Source organism: Gobio gobio (assembly GCF_949357685.1).
Source record: "Gobio gobio genome assembly, chromosome: 16".
Taxonomy (NCBI): domain Eukaryota; kingdom Metazoa; phylum Chordata; class Actinopteri; order Cypriniformes; family Gobionidae; genus Gobio; species Gobio gobio.
In genome coordinates, this window is record NC_137109.1 from 11,578,607 (window position 1) to 11,606,111 (window position 27,505).

General features: G+C 36.6%; 2 protein-coding genes across 3 annotated transcripts in view; one reads left to right on the forward strand and one right to left on the reverse strand.

The window, feature by feature from the left end:
• The first annotated feature begins 411 nt into the window (after positions 1-411).
• hmgxb3 (HMG box domain containing 3) lies at positions 412-27,058 on the forward strand. 2 transcript variants are annotated; one of them, XM_079839384.1, is made up of 22 exons: positions 422-562; positions 2,283-2,409; positions 2,524-2,698; positions 5,129-5,605; positions 5,740-5,835; positions 6,295-6,426; positions 6,653-6,936; positions 9,570-9,673; positions 9,756-9,839; positions 9,940-10,031; positions 10,188-10,286; positions 10,453-10,599; positions 12,526-12,809; positions 12,902-13,029; positions 14,342-14,467; positions 14,549-14,733; positions 16,437-16,656; positions 17,038-17,171; positions 17,271-17,390; positions 17,481-17,690; positions 19,461-20,036; positions 26,482-27,058. In XM_079839384.1, exons 2-21 carry the CDS (start codon positions 2,285-2,287, stop codon positions 19,986-19,988), a joined length of 3,750 nt encoding a protein of 1,249 aa, XP_079695510.1. In that variant the 5' UTR covers positions 422-562; positions 2,283-2,284; the 3' UTR covers positions 19,989-20,036; positions 26,482-27,058. The 2 variants fall into 2 exon arrangements, with proteins under 2 accessions (XP_079695509.1, XP_079695510.1); XM_079839383.1 differs by lacking the exon at positions 26,482-27,058 and having other exon boundaries at positions 412-562; positions 19,461-21,557.
• csf1ra (colony stimulating factor 1 receptor, a) overlaps positions 21,289-27,505 on the reverse strand; it is a 30,650-nt gene continuing 24,433 nt past the window's right edge. The window contains exons 20-21 of the mRNA XM_079839385.1: positions 26,514-26,622; positions 21,289-24,916 (exon numbers count right to left, since the gene is read on the reverse strand). Coding sequence (XP_079695511.1) covers positions 24,758-24,916; positions 26,514-26,622 — 268 coding nt within the window. The 3' untranslated portion in view covers positions 21,289-24,757. The remainder of the gene's footprint in view (positions 24,917-26,513; positions 26,623-27,505) is intronic.

A 27,505-nucleotide genomic window follows, 5' to 3' on the forward strand; every position in this document is an offset into this window, starting at 1 on the left:
TGAACGCCCTCACATTTTGAAACTTGAATGCAACGAGCTCGTAATCACGACTTCAGAAGTCGGAATGACCAAATTTCCGATAGCACGTGAAGGCAGCAAAAGATACAAATTAAAAAAAGACTGATGTCACGTGCAGACTGTTACTTTTCTCATCGATGTTCATGATTGACCAATCACTGTAGTTCTTCGCTACGGTATAGAGGATTTGTTATAATTCAATAGAGATTGAAGAAGGGTCTGATTTCTATTTGCGTCTTTACATACATATACCAGAGCTGAAATGTGTAAAAATATCGCTTAAACACAAAGGCAAAATAAAGCTCGTACTCTATTCAGTTGGAAGCGCTGTAGATCAAACTCTCATTGGGCCTCCGGTTGTTCATCTGATCTCTCCTCCGCCATTTTTACTGCACTATACTGCAGGAAACACACGCTAAAACACCGGCTCAACTCTGAGCTCTCACACCACACACACACATGATCCAGATCCCCGATCCCGCGGCTTTACCGACGGGGTGCTGAGAGATTCGGCTGGGTTTGGATCGATCCTGCGCTCATTCAGGTAAGGCTTCAATAAGGCACGCGCTCATTGGCCGCAGACAGTCAGTATCAGCACTCAACAACAACCGACATCACACACACACACACGGGGGGGAATAATACACACTCTGACATGTCTGCATGCACTCTTTAAGCACTTTAGCCGTGGCTTTATGTAAATAATCTGCAGTTAAAATCAGATATGTTTATACATTTGTATGATGCGGTTGATGAGTGTCACGTGATATGTTGTTTGTTGTTTACCTGCATCTGTTCCAGCTGTGTACAATGCTAACGAAACATTACCAACAAGTACCTACCATGTTTTGTATACGTACCATAGTAATACCTTATACGATGTAAGATCTGTTGTTTGTACCACCCAAATTCGGTTTAATATTAAATGTCATTGTATTTTTTTTAAAGCTGAATAAAAATAAATAAATGACACCATGCCTATAAATAAATAGACAGAATCTAAATTTATAAAGAAACAAATCTTTAATAAAAAAAAATACAAAGTCATTGGTCTTTTTCTTATTGCGAAATATATTTTCTTTGTTTTTATTTTTCATTTAGGGGTGAATTATCTACAAGAAATTCCCTGAGATGACTTGCATTATACTAATGTACTTCGCAGAATACAACAGTAAAACATTAAATTCTACAAATCACCTTTTTTCAGCATGAGAGATGTTTTTATACAGTTCTTATTTGCAGTAATTTAATTTAACGAGTCATACAATAGTTTAAGATCTTTACAGAAAAACCCAAAGGAGGGTGTAATGGACATTAATTTAGCTTTAGCTATGTATATGAAATTTCAGGCATGGTGGCATGTAAACTAAACATCTCTACCCAAAAATATGATTGGCAATAAAATATAGATTTTTTTGAAGGCTAATAATGAAAAAGAAAAATCCTCACACCTGAGTTCTGCTTCTGTTTTATTTCCATGATTGTCTCACACTGATTATTAAAGTTCATCACACACATTAAATTGCATAATTCATATTAATTCAAACTTCTTTTTAAAATAGCATGTTTCATGATGTTTAAATATGTGCATGTATTATATTTTCAAAACTGTCACACAAATCCAAATGTGTGTTTAGAAACACATTTATCTTTTATTCTCTTTTATTATAATTTTTTTTGAACAATGAAAAACAACCATGAAAAACAAAAATCAAATACTCAGATAAACATACAAATATTAATAGAAGCAAATAGAATACATGTTGTGCATTGTTAATCAATCAGTCAAAGTATAGATTTAAGGCTTTGCAGTAATTTACCGTCTTTATTACTTCTTGTTGCTGTTAAAATATAAAGGCAGTGACCTATTTTTATTTTAAAATGAGTGAAATGATGTTTTTGTGATGCCCATTTGCAGATACAATTTTTCCATTTATAATGCACCACATTTCAAAATGCAACATCACTATTATAGAAAAATAATACATATTTTCTCTGAGTTGCATTTCAATGTTTATATTCTTTTTAACAACAACAACAAAACAACAAAATATTAAATGCAATCATACAATAAATGGACAGTGCTCTTGTTTTCCTCCTTACAAAACCAAATTCAAGTCAAAAATCTTACAATCACCAGTTTTACATTATAAATCAGCTGAACAGTTTTAAATGATATCGCTCTACTTTTATTGTTTACACAAAAAAATGACTGTTAAAGGTTTGACTGTTACTTTTCCCGGTTGACATCTCTTTTTCATTAGAGATGGAGGCCATTTATGGAGAGATGGAGGTGGAAAGCTGCTACACGCTTCTGGAGCTTCCTTCGCCCAAGAAGAAACGCAAGAGCAAAAGCAGCATGGAGAACTCAGACAAACCCAAGAAGCCCAGGTAGACCCTCATCGAGAAACCTGAACGCACAAGCAGGGTCCCGCCGAACCGTTAAGCCTCCGCTGTACATCTGTAGTTGTTTGAGCTGCACTAACGGCCTGTCTGCTGTCACAGGTCAGCGTACCTGCTGTACTACTTCGATGTGCATCAGAGTGTTCAGCAGGAGCATCCGGATCTGCCCCAGTCAGAGATCAACAAATGCATCAGCGACAGCTGGAAGAGGCTGAACGTGGCGGATCGAGGATATTACCTGGAGAGAGCGCGCATGGAGAAAGACGGCGTCGACCCTGTAAGTCTGTTACTTTGAGAAGGCCAATGTAAATTAATTTCTGTTAGGGTGGTGAAAGTTAACTGAATAACTAAATATGGTTATTCCATTACATTTATCTTTACATTTTCCTAATCTGACATTTAAATCAGAATGAAACGGAAGTTACAATAGTCTTTTCTTCCCTGTTATGATGTATATAAACGGCTTCTCGGGTCAAGAATGAATGTTGGGCGGGACTTGATTGTTGTGGTCTGCTATTGGTGGATCTCCTGTGAGTGACAGGTTGCCCCGCCCTCATCATCACAGAAGAGATGTCGTTGGTTAATTTAGTTATTTTGATTAAAGATTACGAGGCACATTACGAGGAACACCCCACAAGAGCTGCAGTTTTTTTGCCTTTAAGTCCGGGGATACTGCAGATGCCCGTAACTATCGACCAATAAGTCTAGTTCCGGTAGTGTCTAAAATATTTTTGGAAGAAAATAGGCTCAGAACAACTAATTCATTATTTAGAAATAAATCGCTATCTGCACCCACAACAATACGTTTTCAGACATAATTATTCTACTGAATCTGCCATCTGTGCAATGCTGGAAAACATTGTGCAGTCACTTGATAAAGGAAATATGGTGGCCGCAGTGTTTCTGGACTTAAGGAAGGCTTTTGATAGCGTAAATCATAGCCTTCTTATTTCAAAATTATCTTCTTTTAACTTGTCAAAGCAGGCACTTTTATGGTTTGAGTCATATCTACAGGGCCGCGAGCAATGTGTAGTTATTGATCATGTCAAATCTGCCCCATGTCAAATTATGACAGGAATCCCTCAAGGAACTATATTGGGGCCTATTCTTTTTAGCCTGTACATGAATGAACTTCCTGAAGTCTGTCCTGAGATTAGCCTTCAGATGTATGCCGATGACACTGTGGTATATGTGGCCGGCAAGGACCCTGCTGTAATCGGCAGTTAAATAACACAAAGTCTTGAGAAAGTGTCAATTTGGCTAAACAGATCCTGTTTGACATTGAATACAAACAAATCCAAATCCAAATGCTTTTCCATAAAAAAGACACCAATAGCAAACAAATTAAACATTGAAATGAAAGGCAAAATCACTGAACAAGTCGAATAAGAGAAATATTTAGGAGTTATATTAGACTCTCAGCTAAATTTTAAAAGTCACATTAAAAAGCTATCATTAAAAATGAAGGCCAGTATAAATACTTTCAGGACGATAAGAAATTGCTTAACATTTGAATGTGCCTATGTATTTTTAAATACAATGATTCTGTCACCTCTGTCGTACTGCACCACTGTCTGGTCTCAGACCAACCAAACCACTCTAAAGCCTCTTGAACGGCTTTATAATCGTGCTTTTAAAATTTTAGATAAAAAGCCCATACGATTTCATCACTGTCCTATATTTATTAAACACAAAATCTTGTAATTTTAGCTATATAAAGCTTGTGTTTAAACGTTTGAATAGACTTGCCCCAGAGCCACTTTGTTTTTTTGTAAACAGACGGCAAAGTTTTAGATCCACGAGAGCAGCCACAAGTGGAGACTGTAAAGTTCCATTTTGTAGAACATCTTTTGCTCAAACTGTTTTTTCTGTGAAAGGAGCTATCCAATGGAACGCTCTCCCTACTGAGATAAAGACTCTTACTAAACTGTCTACTTTCAAAAAACTGACAAAATCCTGGCTCGTTCAGCAACAACAGTGTGACCATGTGTGATCACACATGTCAAAACGTGTTAGTTTGAAAAAATATATATTTTTGGACCTTTTTTTTCTCTCTTTTTCATTTACATTTAGTGTAATATCTTAATACAAAAAGCCCTTCTAGGGACAGGTGTTGCGAATTTGCCTTTGGCTATAAACACTATGAAGCTGGCATGGGATTGCTTAAAGAAGAGAATCTATGTTTACTGTATCTGTCCCTATTAAATAAACTATTAAAAATAAAATAAAAAAGTTTTGGAGATGTTCTGACCGAGTTGTCTAGCCATCACAATTTGGCCCTTGTCAAACTCGCTCAAATCCTTACACTTGCCCATTTTTCTTGCTTCTTACACATCAACTTTGAGGACAAAATGTTCACATGCAGCCTAATATAGCCCACCCACTTAAAATCCGTGATGAAGAGATAATCAGTTTAATTCACTTCACCTGTCAGTGGTCATAAAGTTATGCCTGATCAGTGTGTCTACATAATGCAGAAAACAAAAAGAGCAACTAGAATCGTGTTTTCCATCATAAGTTCCACACTAATGAGTTTGTGTGTGTTTGTTGTCATAATGTTATTCCTGATGGGTGTGTGTGTATATATATATATATATATATTATATATATATATATATACAGTATATATACAGTATATATATAAAATATATATGTTAATGTTTTAATAAAAAAATTATGAGCATAAATTATATGTCTCTTTTCACAGAGCAGCCAATCAGCAGCTGCGTCCTCTCAGGATGTCCCAGGTTTCCGCAAGATCCTCCCGAGGGCGAATTACGTGCTCCTGCCCAAGACTTCTGCAGGAGGGGAGCGGGCCGAGGGCGAAAGCGAGATGGATGCTCTCGCAGACGGGGTCGTGGATGGAGTCCCTCGGGCCCACAGTCAGGAGCCTCTGGTGTCCCCCATGACTCTGGGCAGCGAGGTGGAGCTCTCAGAGCAATGCATTGCCATCGAGGCGCTTAGTGAGGACACGGCCGCGTCCCAGAATTCCAGTGCCAATGACAGACTGACGAGTCTTGGGCAGGACGGTCACAAAGCTGCCACTCTGCTAATGAAGAGGGAGGAGTCTCGAGTGTCTTATGGTGATGTTGGCATAGCGATAGAGAATGGAATGGAGGGCGGGACTTTGATGCCTCAGATCAAAGCAGATGCCACTCATCTAGTTGCCATAATACCCAATCAGGTGGGCTGTCAATCATTACTGCAAAATTCACATTAAAACATAAAGCACATGAATGGAGGGTTGATTAATTAAACTAGTTTCTTATTTTTTTTTTCGAAATTATTAATATTTATTCCATTTCGTGTGTTTTTCAGGGCCTCGAGAATAAAGTGATCAACACGGCCAGCCCAATAATGATGTTTCCATTAATGAGCACTGTGAAACCAGAACCCAAACCCTCCTTTAAACTGGTCAGTAAATCATCGGAAGAGATGTGATGTTTCTGTATTCATACTGACTTCCATGTTTTATGATCTGAGAAGTAATATGACGGAAAAATACATGCGTTTTCAAATACATTTCTTTCATGCATGGATTGCTTGCTTCCAGTATGTGTTTCCTTGTATACGCTTCTCCACACAAACGCTGTGGCTTATAACGCTTATTTTAAAATGCACATTTATAATGAGAATAATTTATAAATCTGTTGACAAGAAAAGATACGTTTTAACTTCTCCCTGATGGTTTTCTACTAAATAAAAGCTGCATGGTTTAATATATGGACAGACACAAATCTTAGTATTGTAATGTTATTCTTGTTCGGTAAATTAAAATTATTATTATTATTAATAAACATTCCAGTTTTCTGTGCATTAGGCTTCAATTGGTCAGTGCAGGTACTGTGACTCATACATGTGCTCTGTTTTCAGCCCATCAAATACACACGGAGAGGACGGGGCAACTGCACCACACCCGGGTGTGTGTTTTCATACGTCACCCGTCACAAACCGCCCAAGTGCCCTGACTGCGGCCAACACCTCGGGGGAAAGTGGGTCGCAACAGTAAGTCCTCAATTCAGTGCTAATGTCATCCTGTGCTACTCAAATTCAATCTTAGTCCTGTCCGATAGAAAGTAGAAATAATATAAGTAAATTATAAATAAAAAAAAAGTGAAAATATGAAACTTCCTGAATTGAAATGTGTGGCTTGTGTGCTTAAATATGCATCCCTGATTATAATCCTACAAATAGAGGAATATAAAACAAATTCTATTTCCCTCGTTTACAGGCTAAGAGAAGCTCAGTTAAAAGCGACCCGTCTTCAGCAAAACAGTGTGACAACTCCAAGCCTCCAGACCAACCGACAGACCCCAATGAGACGTCCAAAGACACAGAACAGACGACCGCTTCCATTATTACTCCGAAAACCTCTTCAGATAAAGCTGAGGACGGCGGGACCGCTGCTGCCCGCAGGGTGGCTCGTAGAAAGAGAGAGCGGATGAACGCAGTGTCAGCTCCTCAAACATCTGATGGCGCCATTGTCAACAGATCTGATGAATGCACAGCTGTCCTGTAAGGCCCTGTTTACATCTGGTATTAAAATGCTTTTCGGTCGATCGGATGACAAGTAGATGACGGAGACACATTCTGTTTACACCTGGTGTTTTAATTAGTCACTTTTGTCCACTTTTTCAACCACTTCTGTCCTGATTTCTTCGAGGGGAGGGTCAATGCATGAGCTTTTTCAGATCTTTCGATCCAATGGACAAAATAAGCTCATGCAATTTAGATATGAACAGCAGCAGCTTTCGTTTCTGTTCTGACAGTGATAATACGACGCAGAAAGCTGTGTGTGTATGTTAGAAATGAGAAATGGTGAGAGAACATTGTGCTTGGTCTGTTTTCATCTTCAAACCAAACTTGGGTCTTCAGTCGACAAAGTTTAATCCCATCTGGCCAGCGCGCTTCCCATAATGTTATCACGTTAGGTCAATAGGCGGAGAGTAGGTGTTTTTTTTGTGGCTGTTCGAACGCGTTCAACCACATGAACGTTTACACTATGAAAGCAATCGGGTCTGATGCATTTTCGATCTGGAAGTGGTTGAAAGTGGACAAGCTCAAACCGATTTAGACCCTGTTTACACCTGTATTTAGCGAACGTCATCCCGTTGTGATCCGATTTACCAAAACATATTTTAATACCAGGTGTAAACAGGGCAGAAGAAACTCAATAGCACACTACTCACACTCTTAAAGGGATAGTTCACCCAAAAATGAAATTTCTGTCATCATTTACTCAGCCTCAAGTTGTTCCAAACCTGTATGAGTTTCTTTGTTCTGCTGAACACAAAATAAGATATTTTGAAGAATGTTTGTAACCAAGCAAATAGAGCAACCATTGACTACCATAGTAGTAATATTTTTCCCTACTATGGTAGTCAATGGTTGCTCTCTCTGCTTGGTCACAAACATTCTTCAACATATCTTCTTTTGTGTTCAGCAGAACAAAGAGACTCATACAGGTTTGGAACAACTTGAGGGAGAGTAAATGATGACAGAATTGTCTTTTTTGTGTGATCTATCCTTTTAATTTATGAAGATATTTTGAAGAATGTTTGTAACCAAGCAGATAGAGCAACCATTGACTACCATAGTAGGAAAAAAATTATGTTAAGTCAACTTTATTTACAGTATATAGTGCTTTTACAATGCAGATTGTTTCAAAGCAGCTTCACAGTGTTAAAAAGGAAACAACCATTGTTGCAAACCATGTTACAAACATTCTTCAAGCTTCAGCAGAACAAAGAAACTCATACAGGTTTGGAACTTGAGGGTAAATGATGACAGAATTTTCATTTTTGGATGAAATATCCCTTTAAGGCCCCGATTTACTTTTTTGTTAGAGGTAAAACGAAGTTCGAAATACGTGAGCAGCGATATACTGTTATCAAACATCCAACGTCACACACACTGCTGAGAGCTGTGTTTAGATGAATATGTAAATATGTGCTGCGCGCTTTCCTCTCAATAACAAAATAAACACACAACAAAACTGACAAAACAGCAAGCATTTTTTTAAGTGAAGCCAAAAAAATTATCTGATCATAGCAACGTGGTTATGTTTGCACGAGCTCTGCACTTTGGCATTCTAGTCACATCACATATTTATATAGCACTTTATACAATAGATTGCCTAAAATCAAGCAGCTTTGCCGTATTAAACATGAAAACCGTGTAGGTGTCTCGTTTCATCAGAGGTACAAACTCTCAAGCGTGTTCCTGTTTTTACTCGCGGACGTCTGACATCGACGGACTGAACAGGAGAAATTAAACAGAAAAGATTTCCGTGTGAAAGAAGGCAGAGCCTCTGCGCACACTTACCTATTACATAATCGCTACGGACCAATGGTACCAGCCAGAGCGAACCTTTCCGGAAAGTTCACTTTGGCAAGCGGTTTTGAACTCCAAAATCAAACTCAAAAAACGAAGTTCGTTTTGGCCTGGTTTTGTTCGAAAAGCCTTTACTGCAATATGTTTACTGTGGAATAGCTGGATGACCTTCTATATAAAATGTGCAGTTTACAACATTTATATACTTTTATAGTATTTATTCATATTTTTAATTATATTATATTTTGATATTGTTTATTTCAAAATTTTCATTTGACTTTGTTTTAATAATTTTGTGATTTTGTAATTTTTTTCGCTTTAATAGATTCTATTTTTTAATTATTCTATTTAGCTTTCATTTATTTCAGTTTTAAATAATTTTAGTACTTCGACATAAAATAATCTATTTCGTAATAATAATTTATTTCTAATTTTTAAGTTAAGTTCTAATATAACATAATATTTATATTTTATTTCAGCTTTTTTTCAAATACCGAAAACAATATTTAATAGTTTTTGTTTTCATTTTAAATTTTGAGTCTTGACATATGAACATAACATCTCTTTCTTGATTCATTATTTAATCAATTTTAACATTAAAAACTGGATTAAAAATGCAAAATAACTATTGGTTCCTGATGATAAATGGACAAAACTTAAATTGAACATGCAATACATGCAGTGTAGCATATTACTGAATGAAATGTATATCAATGTTTGCTTACGTGATATGCATGAAGTAGTGAATATTTTATGGTCTTTGTCTTCCTCGTTCGACTGCGACTCTCTAATGTGTGTGTTTCGTGTCGTTTCAGAGCATTGGGTGGCGGGCAAATTCAGGTTGTCGCGAGAGAAAGAAACTGCAGTGTCGTACAGAAACGCCGGATACGAGCTATTCTTCCAGCACCTGCCCAGAATAGTGAGTCAGCCGTTATATGAAGCACTAATGAAACTGCATATGAAATGCATCTGATGTTCACACGTAGCCTGTTTCTCCATAGAGGCATCTGGCCAGTCCGCAGTGGTGCAGTGGATCACGCTTCCCCCTGATAAAGTCAAAACAGACGCTAATATCATCAGAGCTGGTGAGTCAAACACCAACGGATGATCTAATGATATATCTTTTGGGTTTCATTCATATTATCTTCATTGTTGACTCTTAGTTGTGATATGTTGTGTTTCTAGTGAAACCGTCACCCAGTGAACACGTGACCGGTCTGAAACCCAGCACCCTCAAACAGCTGGGTCACATGATCACACCCGGTGCCTTAGAACAGGTGGGATTACTGTAGTCTGAGATGAGAAGAAAAATAATAGTAATAATAGAAATAATCTAAGATAACAATAAAAACATCTACAACAACAACAAGAATAATAACAATCTGAGATAAAAAATAATAATCTGAGATTGCCGTTTGACGGTGTGATTGTAGAAGCCCATCACGGTCAGCAGTAACCAGTACATCATCACAGACAACGGCATGAAGATCCTCTCCATGGTGCCCTTCAAGAAAACAGCTGGATCCTCCCTAGTTAGTGTTCACAACTCAAGCATATAGAAAACATGCTTTTAAAGATATTTGTGTTCTTATGTGTTTTTATATGTACGGACTCAATATTTGGTGTGATACAGTAACTGTGATCAGCAGTTATTTATTTATACACAGTTAACTAGTAATGTGTTTGTCTGTTCTTCAGGCTCTGGGTTTGTCTACAGCGAGAGGTCGAGGCCGCTGTATAAACCCTGCGTGTGATTATGTCTATAAAAACAGACACAAACCTCAACACTGCCCGACCTGTGGCTGCGAGCTCGCCAACAAACACGCCAAGAAAAGCAAACTCACGGTTAGTTTTGGCACACCCTATGAACTTAGTCTAGTCACGTTATCATTAATTAATACATTACTGTTGTTTCTATTCATATTTTGATTGTTCATTTTAATCTTAAGTAAGTTTTAGTAATTGTTTTGCAAAAAAAATTCTCTCGTTGCAGTAAGAATTTGTAAATGTTTATTTTATTTCAAGTAGTGAAAATATCTGTTATTAGTTTTAGTTTAGTCCTGGGGCCTATACCATGAAGCCGGTTTAGCTGGCTAGCCAGATATGTTTAAGCTTAGTTTGTGCCAATCCTGGGTTTTAGGTACCATTAAAGTGGTTTGGATTTTAGCAGTGTTCATCTCCATAGTAACTTACACTCCACGGCTTACCTGCTCCAGGGCAGGTTATGTTCTGGATAAGAGATCTCAAACTGATATTGGACCAATCAGCTGTAAGCACACCTCTGATGCAACAAAGTCACTCCCCCCTTTTCTACTCCAAATTAAAGGTCACTACATAGCAAATGGTTTATAAAGACTAAAGCGTCTGGCTTTTAACAATGCTTGTTTATTATGATAATAATTTTGAATGATTTGGATATCATTTATGTAATTCTATCCTGAATCAATTACACATATAATTTTAGTTAATCAATCATAAATAGGCACTTTGTTAAAATTAATATAAATAGCCTATATAAAGGTCATACAAATAAGCTAAAATCAATAAATAAAGCTATAAAAATGACTACACGTGAGCTTAAATGTTCAATTCTTTCTATATATCAACTAAACTAACTTCATAACTTTTACTTGCTCTGACGTAGTAAGATTTTTTCTTTAAGTTGTCCTCCTTCATAGACAGCTCTTTTCTTCTTGCTGTGTAAATTTGTTTAAATTTTTAATATTTTTCAATCATGTAATATTCTGCAGAAGAGAGAAGTGAATCTCAGTTTTACTGATCCACAGCGTGTGATTGGCTGTTCACTACTGATGTCACAGCTAAACTCCTAAACTCAGGATCAAAGTCTGAGTTGACAGAGAAAGCTGATGATCAGCATCATGGGACCAACAAAGCCTGAATAGATTAATTTGGTTTTGTCAACTCAAAACTAATCCTGTAACCCTGAGTTTGTTAAACTACCATCATGGTATAGACCCCTGGTCCTTCTTCCCACAGTGTATCCTGATGCCATGTATTCCCCAGGTAAGCGAGACACACACACCCGGCCATCCACCTGATGTAAAAGAAAACGTGATTCATCAGACCAGGCCACCTTCTTCCATTGCTCCGTGGTCCAGTTCTGATGCTCATGTGCCCACTGTTGGTGCTTTCGGCGGTGGACAGGGGTCAGCATGGGCTCCCTGACTGGTCTGTGGCTATGCAGCCCCATACGCAACAAACTGTGATGCACTGTGTATTCTGACACCTTTCTATCAGAACCAGCATTAACTTCTTGAGCAATTTGAGCTACAGTAGCTCGTCTGTTTGATTGGACCACACGGGCCAGCCTTCGCTCCCCACATGCATCAACGAGCCTTGGCCACCCATGACCCTGTCGCCGGTTCACCTGTTCCTTCCTTGGACCACTTTTGATAGAGACTGACCACAGCAGACCGGGAACACCCCACAAGAGCTGCAGTTTTGGAGATGCTCTGACCCAGTCATCTAGCCATCACAATTTGGCCATTGTCAAACTCTCTCAAATCCTTCCGCTTGCCCATTTTTGCTGCTTCTAACACATCAACTATGAGGACAAAATGTTCACTTGCTGCCTAATATATCCCACCATGAAGAGATAATCAGTGTTATTCACTTCACCTGTCAGTGGTCATAATGTTATGCCTGCTCAGTGTGTCTACATAATGCAGCAAACAAAAAGAGCAACTAAAATCGTGTTTTCCATGATAAGTCCCACACTAATGAGTCTGTCTGTGTGTGTTTGTTGTCCAGCCGTCCGCAGAGGATGTGTCCAGTTCTGTGCTTCTGCTGGACTCGTCTCAGCCTCTGAGCGGCGCTCAGAAAGAGCAGCAGCGTCACTCCACCGTCAGTCTGCTGCGCTCGTGTCTGCAGTTCCCAGAGAGCGAGACCGAACTGCAGGACGTCTTCAGCCTCATACACGAGCTCAACAGCCAAGAGAAAGACACGGAGGAGAGCAACGGCTGGCCGAGCTTCTACGAGTCGGCGGCCACACACTGCAGTCTGTGTCAGTGCCCGCTGTTTAAAGGAGACCAGAGGTGAGAGGAACCTGACCGGATGGGGATGAATGGCAGAATGGATGTAATCCCAGAGAGATTTACATGTTGTGTTGTTGTTTTGTGTTGTTTAGTTCAGTTGCGGGTTTGGAGGAATGCTGGTTGTTGACGGATCGGTCGATTCGTCCCGTCACTCTGCAGCTGAAAGTCTGTACGAATCTCCAGTGTCTGGCCATACACAGTTTCACAGACCTACATCCAGGTAAACACACACACACACACACACACACACACACTGCTGACAAACTCTTACTGCAACAAGAAAGAATATATGTTAAATATACTTGAACTAATTTGCTGCAAAAGATTCAAAAGATTATTAAAACTATTGCTCTGCCATGTAAGTAGCTTGACATTTTAATTTCTGCATTTGTCAGACCAGACACTTTTTTTAGCTTTTATTTTTAGGAATGGACCATAGAACGACGGTTTGTGGTAATGTCAGCTCAGGGTTTTTATACTTAGCTAAAACTAAAATTGTAAAGAAACCTTTTCATTACTTGAAATAAATAAACATTAAATGAAATGAAAGCAAATGTAAAAAAAAAAAAACATTAATATTATTCATCCAGTTCCCATGGAAATATTTCTCATTTTCATTTAGTTTAACTTGATGTATTAAAATAACTAAAACTAAAATAAAAATGAATAAAAACTATTTATAGACAAAAATAAATAAATACATCTAATAAAAATTAAACAAACAATTACTAAAACTTTAGCTAGAATTAAAATGAAAACAGAAAATATGAAAATAAAACAAACTAATTCAAAATAAACTATAAACTATAAAAAATAATACAAATGACAGAAACGAACAACAAAATATGTATAATAAAACTTTGGCTAAAATTAAAATGAAAAATAAAAATAAATGGCGTATAAAATAAAAAAATAATACAAATATATAGATGTATTTTTAGAAAAAAAAAGTAAAAATGACAAAAGCACAGCATAACTACTACAATTAACTAAAATTTAAATGGAAAATAAAATAAACTAATTCAAAATAAAGTAAAAAAAAACGAACTATATCGACAAAAAAGCTAAAATGAATTACTAACTAAAATAAAATAAACTAATTCAAGATTAAAAAAAAATAATAAATATGTAATTAAAAATAATAAAAATGATAGAAATGCACAACAAAATTGCTAAAATTAAAATGAAAAATAAAATAAATTAATAAAACTACATAGACATATAAAATAAGACTAAACAGCAAAACTACTAAAACCAACTCAAATTAAAATAGAAAATAAAATAACTAATTCAAAATAAAATGTAAAATCAATAAACTATATAAACATTAAAAAGCAAAAATTAATAACCAGCTCAAATGAAAAATAAAATAAAAACCATATAGGCATATTTCAAAATCCAAAACCTAATAAAAATGACTAAAACTTTAACTAAAATTTAAACAGAAAATATGAAAATAAAAACGACAAAGCGTCTCTTGTAACACTGTCAATGCAACATTTGTATTACTGCAGTTTCTGTGTTTTTCTCAGGTGTGTTTAATGTCGGCAATGATCTACTGGTGACGCTGGATTTGTTCTTTAAGATGAGACATCAGATCAGACTGGGGGATGAACCTGCACATGCTGCTCTCAGTGTAATCAAACAGACGCTCACAGGTGCTTCATCATCATCATCATCATCTCTCATGTACTGAACGTGCACATGAAGTTTACCGTGCCTCTGTGTTTCTCGTGCAGACGGTGCGTTGAGCTCGGAGCAGGTGTCTCATGTTCAGGATCTGTTCTGCAGCGGGTACTGGGCGTTTGAGTGTCTGACGGTTCGAGACTATAACGACATGATCTGTGGCGTGTGTGGCATCGCTCCCAAACTGGAGATTGCGCAACGCAACCCAGACAACGCTTTACTGCTCAAAAACGTGGAGGTAACGCCAATCGATCAGTCCAGTATCCGCCAAAGTACTGTTACTCAGAGATACTATTATAGTTTTTATTCATATTTTAAATTGGTTTTTATTTTTGGTATTTTGATTTTAAATTTAATCCAAGTTTTAGTCATTTTGTTGTGAGTTGTTTTTATTGTATTTCAAGTAACAAACATGTTTTTTAATGTTTTTTGTTTTCGTTAACTATAATAACCTTTTTTAATTGTGCCATTTATCGTAAATCGTAAAACCTGTTACAACGCGGCATCACAGTCTGTGAAAAGGGTCTATTACCGATTATTATTGATTTTATCGACTAGTTGTTGCAGCCCTAGTGTTTTTAAGATGCGTGTCATGATGCTGAAAGAACATGAGAAGTGATGCATGATGGCTTAGACATCCGTCTGATGCTAATCTGTGCAGATCAACAAATACAAATAAAATCCCTCTAAAGACATTGATTAAGATGCAACAATGCATTTTCAGATCATTTCTAAACGCTCTTATTACTGCTAATTTATCTATTAAAAAATTATTTCATAATTGAAATGAAGCTGAAATAAAATGTATATACAGTACCGGTCAAAAGTTTGCAAACATTACTATTCTTATGCTCATCAAGCCTGCCGTTATTTGATCAAAAACACAGAAAAAAATGTAATATTGTGAAATATTATTACAATTTAATATAATGGTTTTGTATTTTAATATTCTTTCAAATGTAATTTATTCCTGTGATGGAAAACTGAATTTTCAGCATCATTACTCCAGTCTTCAGTGTCACATGATCCTTCAGAAATCATTCTAATATGATGATTTATTATCAATGTTGGAAACCGTTGTGCTGCTTAATATATTTTTTTATACTAATATCTTTCAGGATTCATTGACGAATAAAAAGTTAAAAAGAACAGCACTTATTCAAAACCGAAATCTTTTCTAAGAATATAAATCTTTACTATCACTTTTTATCAATATAACACATCCTTTCAGAGAAAAAGTATTCATTTATTTTAAAAAAGAAAGAAAAAAATGGCTGACCCCAAACTTTTGAACAGGAGTGTATATTGTTGCAAAATATTTATTTTTTAAATAAATGCTGTTATTTTTTTAGCACAGGTTATAAACAAATATTAAGCAGCACAACTGTTTCCAACATTAATAATAAATAATCATTTTAGAATGATTTCTGAAGGATAATGTGACTCTGAAGACTGGAGCAATGATGCTGAAAATTCAGATTCGATCACAGGAATAAATTACATTTTAAAGAATATTAAAATAGAAAACCATTATTTTAAATTATAATAATATTTCACAATATTAAATTTTTATTCTGTATTTTTGGTCAAATGATGCAGACTTGATGAGCAAAAGAGACTTCTTTCAAAAACGTTATAAATAATAATGTTTCCAAACTTTTGACCGGTACTGTATATATTAGATGAAAAACTCAAAATGAAAATGAGAAATGCTGTCTTGGCAAGCAACTAACTAAAATAAGCACTAAAATGACTAAAACTAAAACAGAAATAAATATAAATGAAAGCTGAATAGAAATATATATATATAAAAAAACATAAAGTAGCACATAACAAAATGACTGAAGTTAAAATATGATATAAAAATAAAAGCTCATTTAAAATATGAATTAAAAACTAAAATAGTATAGAAATAAAACGAGTGTTGTTCTCTCTGTGTAGTTCACGTGGCCTGATTTCCAGGCGCCGGATGAGGTGCACGTGGACGAGTTTTGGCTGACGATGGAGAACGAGGCGCTGGAGCAGGCGGTGTTTCCCTCCAGCATTCCCCTCACGCGCTTTGACGCCTCCATCATCGCCCCGTTCATCCCTCCTCTCATGAGGAACACGGTCGCCATCAACACGGAGAAGGACAAAATCACCTCTGACTCACAACACAGAGGTACAGATGCAACTGACTGATGCGTTTAATCCTCAAAAATGACCGAAAGGTTTCATTGTTTATTTATTTAAACAGCAATTATATTTATTCAGTATTTATAATTCATTTATTCACTTTTAGAGCATAGACCTGAAAATGAAGTTTCCAACTTAAACTGTCATAAATCTTGAATTCTTTGGTGCACAGACTTAAGTTTGGTCTCTTTTTTTATATTTTCCTGTTTATTACAGTGAAGCTGATTTGAAACAATCTGTATTGTATAAAGCGCTATAGAAATCAAGGTGAAAGGTGAAGTTTCTGATACTTGAACAGACCACAGAGGATGTGACCTGAAAGCTTACAGCATCATTCTATGTGTGTGTGTGTGTGTGTGTGTTTCAGGGGACCCGTCAGTCCTGGTGCGTCTGATCCATGAGGGAGGTCTGATTCCAGATCAGATGGATCTGCACAGTGAAGAGGAGCTCAGGGACGTGCTGGAGAAATGTGGAATTCCCGCAGCAGCAGACAGTGCAAAAGTACATGGCTAAACACGTTTACTTAGGACATTTCATAAACTTATTTACTCAGCTTATAAATACAATAACCTAAGCCTAACAGAAAACCTTCTGCATCAGGATGGGCTGCTGGAGTCTGTGTCTTTGCTGTATTCACACACACAAAACGGACTCTGGACGGCACGTCAGCCACATGCGCTCATGACGGCTGGCAAAATCAGTAAAGTCTGTCCTCATCAGGTACACTGACTCTCTGTTATAAACTGCACATTTGTGATGATGATTGAATTAGATTTCAGATGAGCTGATGTGAGTCTGATCTCTGGGCAGGTGGTTTGCGGCTCCAAGTATATCGTCCGCAGAGAGAGCGCTCGAGATCACCTCGACTTGCTGCTTTCCTCCCGCTTTTGGCCGCCGGTGTATGTGGCGGATTGTGCCCAGAAGGTGGCGCTCTGCACTGACTTACTATACCCCGAACTGGCCTCACAGATGTGGGAGAAGAATCAGGGATGTTTCTCTGATCCTACTACAACACCACAGGTGAGGGATTTAAAGGAGTAGATCACCCAAAAATTACATACATACATACATATATATATACAGTGGGGAGAACAAGTATTTGAGACACTGCTGATTTTGCAGGTTTGCCCACTTACAAAGCATGTAGAAGTCTGTAATTTGTATCACAGGTACTCTTCAACTGTGAGAGACGGAATCTAAAACAAAAATCCAGAAAATCACATTGTATGATTTTTAAGTAATTCATTTGCATTTTATTGCATGACATAAGTATTTGATACATCAGAAAAGCAGAACTTAAAATTTGGTACAGAAACCTTTGTTTGCAATTACAGAGATCATACGTTTCCTGTAGTTCTTGACCAGGTTTGCAGACACTGCAGGAGGGATTTTGGCCCACTCCTCCAGATCCTTCAGGTTTCGGGGCTGTCGCTGGGCAATACGGGCTTTCAGCTCCCTCCAAAGATTTTCTATTGGGTTCAGGTCTGGAGACTGGCTAGGCCACTCCAGGACCTTGAGATGCTTCTTACGGAGCCACTCCTTAGTTGCCCTGGCTGTGTGTTTCGGGTCGTTGTCATGCTGGAAGACCCAGCCACGACCCATCTTCAATGCTCTTACTGAGGGAAGGAGGTTGTTGGCCAAGATCTTGCGATACATGGCCCCATCCATCCTCCCCTCAATACGGTGCAGTCGTCCTGTCCCCTTTGCAGAAAAACATCCCCAAAGAATTATGTTTCCACCTCCATGCTTCACGGTTGGGATGGTTTTCTTGGGGTTGTACTCATCCTTCTTCTTCCTCCAAACACGGCGAGTGGAGTTTAGACCAAAAAGATCTATTTTTGTCTCATCAGACCATATGAACTTCTCCCATTCCTCCTCTGGATCATCCAGATGGTCATTGGCAAACTTCAGACGGGCCTGGACATGCGCTGGCTTGAGCAGGGGGACCTTGCGTGCGCTGCAGGATTTTAATCCATGACGGCGTAGTGTGTTACTAATGGTTTTCTTTGAGACTGTGGTCCCAGCTCTCTTCTGGTCATTGACCAGGTCCTGCCGTGTAGTTCTGGGCTGATCCCTCGCCTTCCTCATGATCATTGATGCCTCACGAGGTGAGATCTTGCATGGTGCCCCAGACCGAGGGAGATTGACCGTCATCTTGAACTTCTTCCATTTTCTAATAATTGCGCTAACAGTTGTTTGCCTTCTCACCAAGCTGCTTGACTATTGTCCTGTAGCCCATCCCAGCCTTGTGCAGGTCTACAATTTTATCCCTGATGTCCTTACACAGCTCTCTGGTCTTGGCCATTGTGGAGAGGTTGGAGTCTGTTTGAATAGTAAATTGGCTGTAAATTGTCTTTTCCATCTATGATCTAAGTGGTTACATGCTTGCTAAATAAACATATCTTTTTACGCATGTGCTTAAAGGCCTTAAAAGCTTGAGCCCTGATAATTGCTTTTTGCAGCTATATTTATTATTATTATTTAGTATTATAGATTTTATTTATGTATCCTTACTTATTTATTAGGCATTTTTTATAGAACTTCTACACAATTCTTTTCCATTTAGAGTGAAAACTTCAAGAAGGATATTAAATGAACAGAAATTAATTCATTTATTTCCAAAAAGCTGCTGTGAGAACTCGTATTTTGTGTATAAGCGACCTTTATATTAAAATGTGTATATATATATATATATATGTGTTGTTGAGTTCTATACCTAATGCTAAATTGTCCTTGCAGTTCACTTCTTGTACACAGATTTTAAGACAGCTGTCTTGTTCCCTTTCTCAGTACGTCTCCTGCTCGGAGCTTCAGGATCAGCCGTACAGTTTAGATCTCACGACAACTGAGTCTAACCCTCACCTGCACCCGCTCACCAAATCTGCCTCTCGCTGGATAGTGCGACCCGACAGGCCAAACACCCCCCATGATGCCCACCACGCCATGAGCAATTGCAAAGAGCTCGAACCTTACGCCGGCATGGTCGCCGAGATGTGTGACCAATCCGAGGGTGAAACCAGCAGCAACGACAGCGAAGTGGTTCGGCGTAAGGCTCTAATGTTCGAGAACGCATCGTATTACTACCTCTATAACAGATTGCTGGACTTCCTGAGCAGCAGAGACATCGTGAACCAGCAGATCGCAGAAGTGCTGAGCGCGTGCCAGCCGGGCGAGGTGGTGATGATCAGGGACGCCCTCTACAGGCTGGGAGTGGCACAGATCAACACTGACCAACAGGACGTGGAGGAGGAAGGAGCTGGCGGAGAACTGGAGAAGCACTCAGATGGAGTTGTGTTTGAGGAGGTGATGCTCGACTGAATCAGGGATTGATTATCAGCAGGGAATGTGCCTGGAAGATGACTTCAGGTTGGTTGGAGAGAAACAGAAACTATGACGGAATAATTCCAGCAAAAATAAACTCTGTCGTCATTTATTCACCTTCATGTTGTTGGTGTTTAATCTGTGGAGCACAAAATGATTTTTAAAGCATCTTCATGCAGCTCTTTTTCATACGACAAACGATGTCTTATGATTTCAGAAGAAAGTTAATATAGCACTTTAGTTATTTAGTTACATTTAGTTATGATGCTAGATCAGTACTAGATACTAATTTTAAAGGGACAGTTTGCCCAAAAATAAATAATTTACTCTTCCTCATGTTGTTCCGAACCTGTATGAGTTTCTTTCTTCTGCTGAACACAAAAGAAGATATTTTGAAGAATGTTGGTAACGGTAGCCATTGACCTCCATAGTATTTTTTTCCTACTATGGAAGTCAATGGGGCCAAACAACTGTTTGGTTATCGACATTATTCAAAATATCTTCTTTTGTGTTCAGAAGAAAGACATTCATACAGGTTTGGAACAACTTGAGGGAGAGTAAATGATTTTTGGGTGAACTATCCCTTTAAGAATTATGTATTTTAATGGCATATAAAATTTCCATCCATTTGGATTACAGTTCTAACATAAACTAATTAACTGCATAAATAAACTGTATAACTAATAAAATGTGATGCATCTTTATCATTCCTACATAAATGAAACAGCATTTCTGTTAGTGAGTGTGATTTAAATACACAATAACCAAATTATGTTTATCGTCATTATATACAATTTGTTTCAGTCTCATACATTTGAACTAATTAGATATTGCTCGTTCCACAGCTAGCCATATTTAACTTTATACTTTTTAACTGAATAAATGTAATTGTTTTCGCAATCAGCAGGATTTATGCTGATTCTAAAGAAATGTAATAAATGCATTTTGAGAATATGATCATTTAAATAAAATCAAATAGTTGCAATAAGTTTATAATAAACTATTTCATTTATGTATGACTGATAAATATGCATCACATTAAGTTTATTAGTTTGTTAAAACGGTGTGATACAAATGAATGGAAATTTTATATGCAATTAAAATATGGTTCTTTTTAGAGCTTTAAAGCCCATATAAATCACCATTCGCTTTCATCGTATGGAAAAGAGCAGCGTGAACATGTACTTTTGTGTCAAATACAGGTTTGGAACGACATGAGGGCGAGAAAATGATGACACAAGTTTCATTTCCTTGAAAAATAACAGTCTCTTGATCTTCTGACACATTAATGATTGTTGTAAATAAGACGCATTTTATTGCCCGCAGAAAAGTGAAACCCACTACAGGTGGACAACCGACAGTATTTATTTTCAATTCATATTTTGACAGCTTTTTTCATGCATAGAAAGATTATTTGACATGTTGAAGTATTTATTCAGAGTGCATTTTGATCTGACATAACAGACTCGGGCTGGAATATAAGTTTGTGTTTGACTTGATCACTGGAGCAGCAGCTGACCTCACAATCGCTCTAATAAACTGTATTTTCACTGATAAAAACAAGATCATGTGACATTTTCGTGGTTTATTATTAGTGGCTTTCAGTAGCAAAACAAAAATATACAGATCTGTAGATTTCCAAGGTGCAGAATTCATTAATGAGAGCGTCATGGGAACTATTAATATACATAAAGATACGCATAGAGATAAAGACTGAGAAAAGACATCGTTCTGATGGTGAAATCTCATACAATTCAACTTTATATAAATGTAAAAAAATGATATAATATAAACATATGGCAGTTTGTGCTTTGAGAAAAAAAAAAACATCAGGTTAATCACATATAAGTCACCTAAAGTTCTTTTGGCAGTGTGTGTCTGATGCTACGATTTGAACCATTTCAAACTAAGAAATACAAAACACAGATTTTTCTCTAATCACAATGTTTGTGATGAAATTAAGACAAAGTTTGAAAACAAAATGTGACAATTCAGCTTTTCATTCAGTATAATTCAACATTTCCACCATATAAATGCATTTCCTTCACACCAAGTTTACACTGCAAATCTTAAAGGGATAGTTCACCCAAACACTCTTCGTAAGTTGAATATGGAAGGCGGTCTGCCAGAAGCTAGAATTTTAACTTTATAACGTGTTAAATATGGATATTTTTCTTACACAAACCCATCAATTTGCTTCAGAAGGCCTTTATTAACCCCCTGTAGCCATGTGGATTACTTTTATAATGGATAGAAGCACTTTTTTTTTTGGGCTTCAAATTATTAACTGCCATTATAAAGCTGGGAAGAGCCAGAACTTTTTTAATATAACTCTGATTGTATTCGTCTGAAAGAAGAATGTCATATACACCTAGGATGACTTGAGGATGAGTAAATGAGCTAATTTTCATTTTTGGGAGAACTATCCCTAAAAAGCCAGGAAATAGATCTTGATTTATAATATAAAGTCTTGCTTTCTGAAAAAACATCTTTATGCTTAAAACAAGAAAAAAGATATGCCATTTGGATCAGAAAAATAAACTTAATTCAAAGGGGAAATATTCTTTTTCTGACCCAATTGACATATTTAGGTAACACTTTAAAATAAGCTCTCATTTGTCAACATAAGTTAATGTATTAACTAACATGAACTAACAATGAGCAATATATTTAGTTACACTTTATTTTAAGGTGTCATTGTTACAGTGTAATTATATACTTAAGTACTGAGTAATATTCATTAACTACATACGTACTATGTAATTTCATTTTAGGGTTTAGTTGAGGTTATGTAATTGCATAATACAGTTATTACTATGGTAAGTACATGTTACATACAGTCAAACCACAATTTATTCAGACACCTTCAACATTTTCTCACATTATCACGGTTTATTCACTATAGTTTAGAAAATGCTAATAAAATATGACAAGAACAAATTCATCTTGATAATGTCAGATAACTTTGATAGAAAGGTAATGGATTACAATCAACCAATCAGCTGTTCAATTTAAGTACACAATTAGATAATACCAATTTAGGTCAACCAATGACCAAACAATGCTTAAGTTTGTTCAGTCTGTGATGTAAAAGGTCGCATTAGCAATAAAAGAAAAAAACACTTCAGCAAAACAAGCGCCGGTCAAAGTGTCTGAATAATTTTTATCCCAAATTTTTATCCTTTTTTTTCCCTGGTAGTCACTGTATGAAGAATTTTTGGGTAAAATATGTCAGAGTTTACTTTATTTTGCTATCCTCACTTACATAAATGAACTATAGTGTCCTGCACCCTCTAGCAAAACATTATATCTGGTTATAATTGCTTTTTGACTGTATGTAACAAGGACACTGTAAAATAAAGTGTTACCATATATTTTACAGCATTTTCTAACCTTTATTAAATGTTAGCTAATATAAATGTTCATGTTAGTTCACAGTGCATTAATGTTAAAATGTAGTAGTACATGTTGAGATGAACTAAGTTTAAAAAAGTATTGTTCATTCTTAGTTCATGTTAACAAACGAAACCTTATTGTAAAGTGTTACCAATATTTTTTAAGCAAAAACTTTTCAGTAAATGTAACTTTTTATATCTGGTCATATTTATTCTCTAGTAAATGCAACTTGATTTAAGTACTCGAAAACAAGACAAAAATACTGAGGAAGTAAATCGTTGCAGTGTAAATATGGACATTTAAAATGAAATGAAACTTGTCTACCTTTCATTTTACATTACAGGAAAAAGCAAACGGTTAGTTTTTCTTCCTAAAATGGTTTCTGTGGAGTCGGTCAGTCGTTGTTTTCCTCACTATTTTTAAAGGTTGTCGGTTAATGAGAATGCATTTAACCTTTGACCCGCAGCTATCTGAAGAAATAAGACAATGATCGGCTGACATTATTGCACCAACAGTGTGTCAATATTTCACCCGCTGGAGACGCGAATCTGTCCTCCAAACCTGTGCTGACCTCGCGCTATCACCCGTAATCACTGCGGGAAGCAATAAAATACTGTTTTCCTACAAGGATTGAGTAAGAACTAGAGCAGGAGCCAAACTGACAGCTCACAGAGCAGATGAATGATCTGACCTTTGACCTCCACTGATTGCGTCCTGCCGATGAGTTCCTGCGTGAAACGCATTAGAGAGTTACGTGTGATGCAGATGCACATCGTGTTTGTTTGTTTGTTTGCACGTTTTTCAGTGATTGCAAAAGTATGAAGTGGAAGTGAAACACGCAGCGTTTGCAGATACAATGCATGTGAAACGCTGAACACGCTGCTTTCCAACCTTGGCGTCCGAGAACAAAAAAAAGACACGTTTACCAAAAAAGGCGCTGCACGACAAACACATCCAAGGTTTTCCACTCTTGCACTTCGCAGAGAAGTGAAACCGGTTCATGTTCAAGTGACACGCTGGATCTTAGCAGACAAAGTTTACAAGATTTCATTCAAGCAGAGCAACAAAATCGGAACATTACCGTGACTGTGTTTGTTAACTATGGAAGCTTGTTTCTGCCACAGAATAAAAAAAAATGTAATAATAAAAAAGGTATTTGCGGCTTTTTATCTCACAATTCTCTTTTTTATTTTGCTCATAAACTTGGAGCTGTGAGACAAAAAGTCGCAGTTCCCTTTTTTCTTTTTTATTCTGTGGTGGAAATGAGCTTCCACAGATGACATGAATGAACGACGCGCATCACATCTCTGTTTACATGCGTGTCTGCAACTATTATTGATGTACAGAAGATCTGGCAGTTAGTTGCGTCTTCAGCAGAACTGGTAGTTGTTGGCTTTCATGAGCGGATGATCTTCTTCTTCCTGGTCACATGATGTCTCATTTGACTCCTCTTCATGCTTCACAGGGTCACATGACTCTGGCTGTTCGTCACTATGCTCTTCAGACTGCACATTTTTGTACTTGGTCTCCTGCGAAGGATTATGGAAATAATTACAGAATGTGACTCACAAACACTGGACTGTGTTGAAAATAACATGCTATTTTAAATGCTCCTGCAGTGTGTACTGTGCACATTATGCTGGTTTTCGATATGGAATATATGGATGACCAAGCACATTTTTTGAAATGTGAAGTGTGTGAGATACCGTATCCCACAATTCAATGTTTTTTTTTTTTTACAATTTTTAACATCCCATCTCATGATTTGATCAGGCTGCCAAAAGTTCAGGGATTTTTACAGAAAATTTGATGAAAAAATGTGAAATAAAAATACAATTAAATTAACATGCAAAAGGCAAAATCTGTAATTTATGCAAAATGCAAAGTTTAACATGCAAAATGCAAAGTTTAACATGCAAAATATGCAAAACACAAAATTAACACAATGTCAAATATGCAAATTGTGAAATATGCAAAACACAAAATTAACATGCAAAATGGGAAATATCCAAAATATGCAAAAAGCTAAATTAACACAAAATGTAAAATATGCAAAACGCAATTAACATGCAAATTTTAAAATATGCAAAACGCAAAATTAACTAAATGTCAAATATGCGTAGTGCAAAATGAACATGCAAAATGTCAAAAATGCGAAACGCAAAATGAACATGCAAATTTTATAATATGCAAAACGCAAAATTAACTAAATGTCAAATATGAGAAATGCAAAATGAACATGCAAAATGTCACATATGCAAAGCGCAAAATGAACACAAAATGTGAAATATGCAAGACGCAACATTAACTAAATGTCAAATATGCAAAGCGCAAAATGAACATGCAAAATGTCAAACATGCGAAACGCAAAATTAACATGCACATTTTAAAATATGCAAAACGCAAAATTAACTAAATGTCAAATATGCGAAATGCAAAATTACCATGCAAAATGTAAAATATGCGAAGAGCAAAATTAACATACAAAATGTCAAACATGCGAAATGCAAAATGAACATGCAAAATGTCAAATATGCGAACCGCAAAATTAACATGCACATTTTAAAATATGCAAAACGCAAAATTAACTAAATGTCAAATATGCAAAATGTGGTTGAACCACTGGAGTCACATGGACTATTTTAATGATGTCTTTGCTACCTTTCTGGACCTTGAAAGTGTTGATTAAATGGCTGTCTATGGGGGTTCAGAGAGCTCTCGGATTTCATCAAAAATATCTTCATTTATGTTCTGAAGATGAATGAAGGTCTTACGGGTTTGGAACGACATGAGGGTGAGGAATCAATGACAGGATTTACATTTTTGGGTGAACTAACCCTTTAAATCACCTTTCTTCCCCATTCTGATGCTCAGTGAGAACTTCAACAGATCGTCTTGATCATGTCTACATGCCTAAACGCATTGAGTTGCTGCCATGTGATTGGCTGATTAAATATTTGCATTAACGAGCAGCTGAACAGGTTTACCTAATAAAGTGGCCGGTGCGTGTAAATCGTTATTATTTAAATACTATGATACTATTTATTAATATTATTTTTAACATTTCAAGTCTTTGGGCTGACTTTGTTTTCAGGATGTTACATCAAAGCTACAGGCGTAGTTTACCTGCTCGTCAGGTAGGTCTCCCAGCATCCTCTCGATCAGCTGACCGATCTTGCTGAATGTCGGTCTCTCATCGGCTTCCAGGTTCCAGCACATCTTCATGATCGTGTACCTGCACACAAGATCATGAGGTTCGTTATCACAGGAACCGTCTGAATCAGATTCACCACAAAACCATAATAAAAAGTTCCATTTTGCATATGGAAAATGTTTATGAGGATTATGATTTTTTTGCATTGTGATATTATCGTCATGTCATTTCAGCACATTCCATAAAGCACTTTTTTTAACTTTACAAACTATAAAGTATCATATCGTAATATGTATAATATTGCCTTGATACATTACAGTACACTGTAAAATGATTTTTCAAAGTTGTAAATAATACAAAGATTATTATAGTATGTTTTACAAGGAAAGCTTGGAAAATTTCGCTTTCATTTCAATGTGTAATTATTTTGTGAAAATGACTAGCAAATTCTGAGTGAACATTTAAAAGCAAATACTTAACCAATTTTTTCTTTATTGTCATAAAAATGTACAACTGCAGTTTCTGATTGTTTTCTTGTAGTTTTGAGGTGAACTGTGGCCTGTTCTGTCTCTCCTCCAATAACAGGTCATTGTTGTAGTGTTCAGTGCAGCGTGACTAAACACTTGAGCGCTGTTTTTGGGTCACATTGTTTTTGCACACAACTTCACGCCACATGAACTGAAGCAATAATCACACACTCTCCTAGAATGCTTATAGTTGTATTCGTGGCTTTAAAGTTCTGAAGTCAACTTAATTAAGATGTTCAATAAAAATAATACTGCTGTGATTTAATTTTTTTTAATATATTTTAAACAACTGCTCACGGGTAAAACGGTGAAAGTCTGTGGAGCCTTACACTATGATATTTCAGGATTTTTTATATACTATTATATTGTTTATTAATATTTTTAATTAGCTTTTATTTTAAAATTTGAATTGTGCACTTTGTTATTTTTACTAGTTT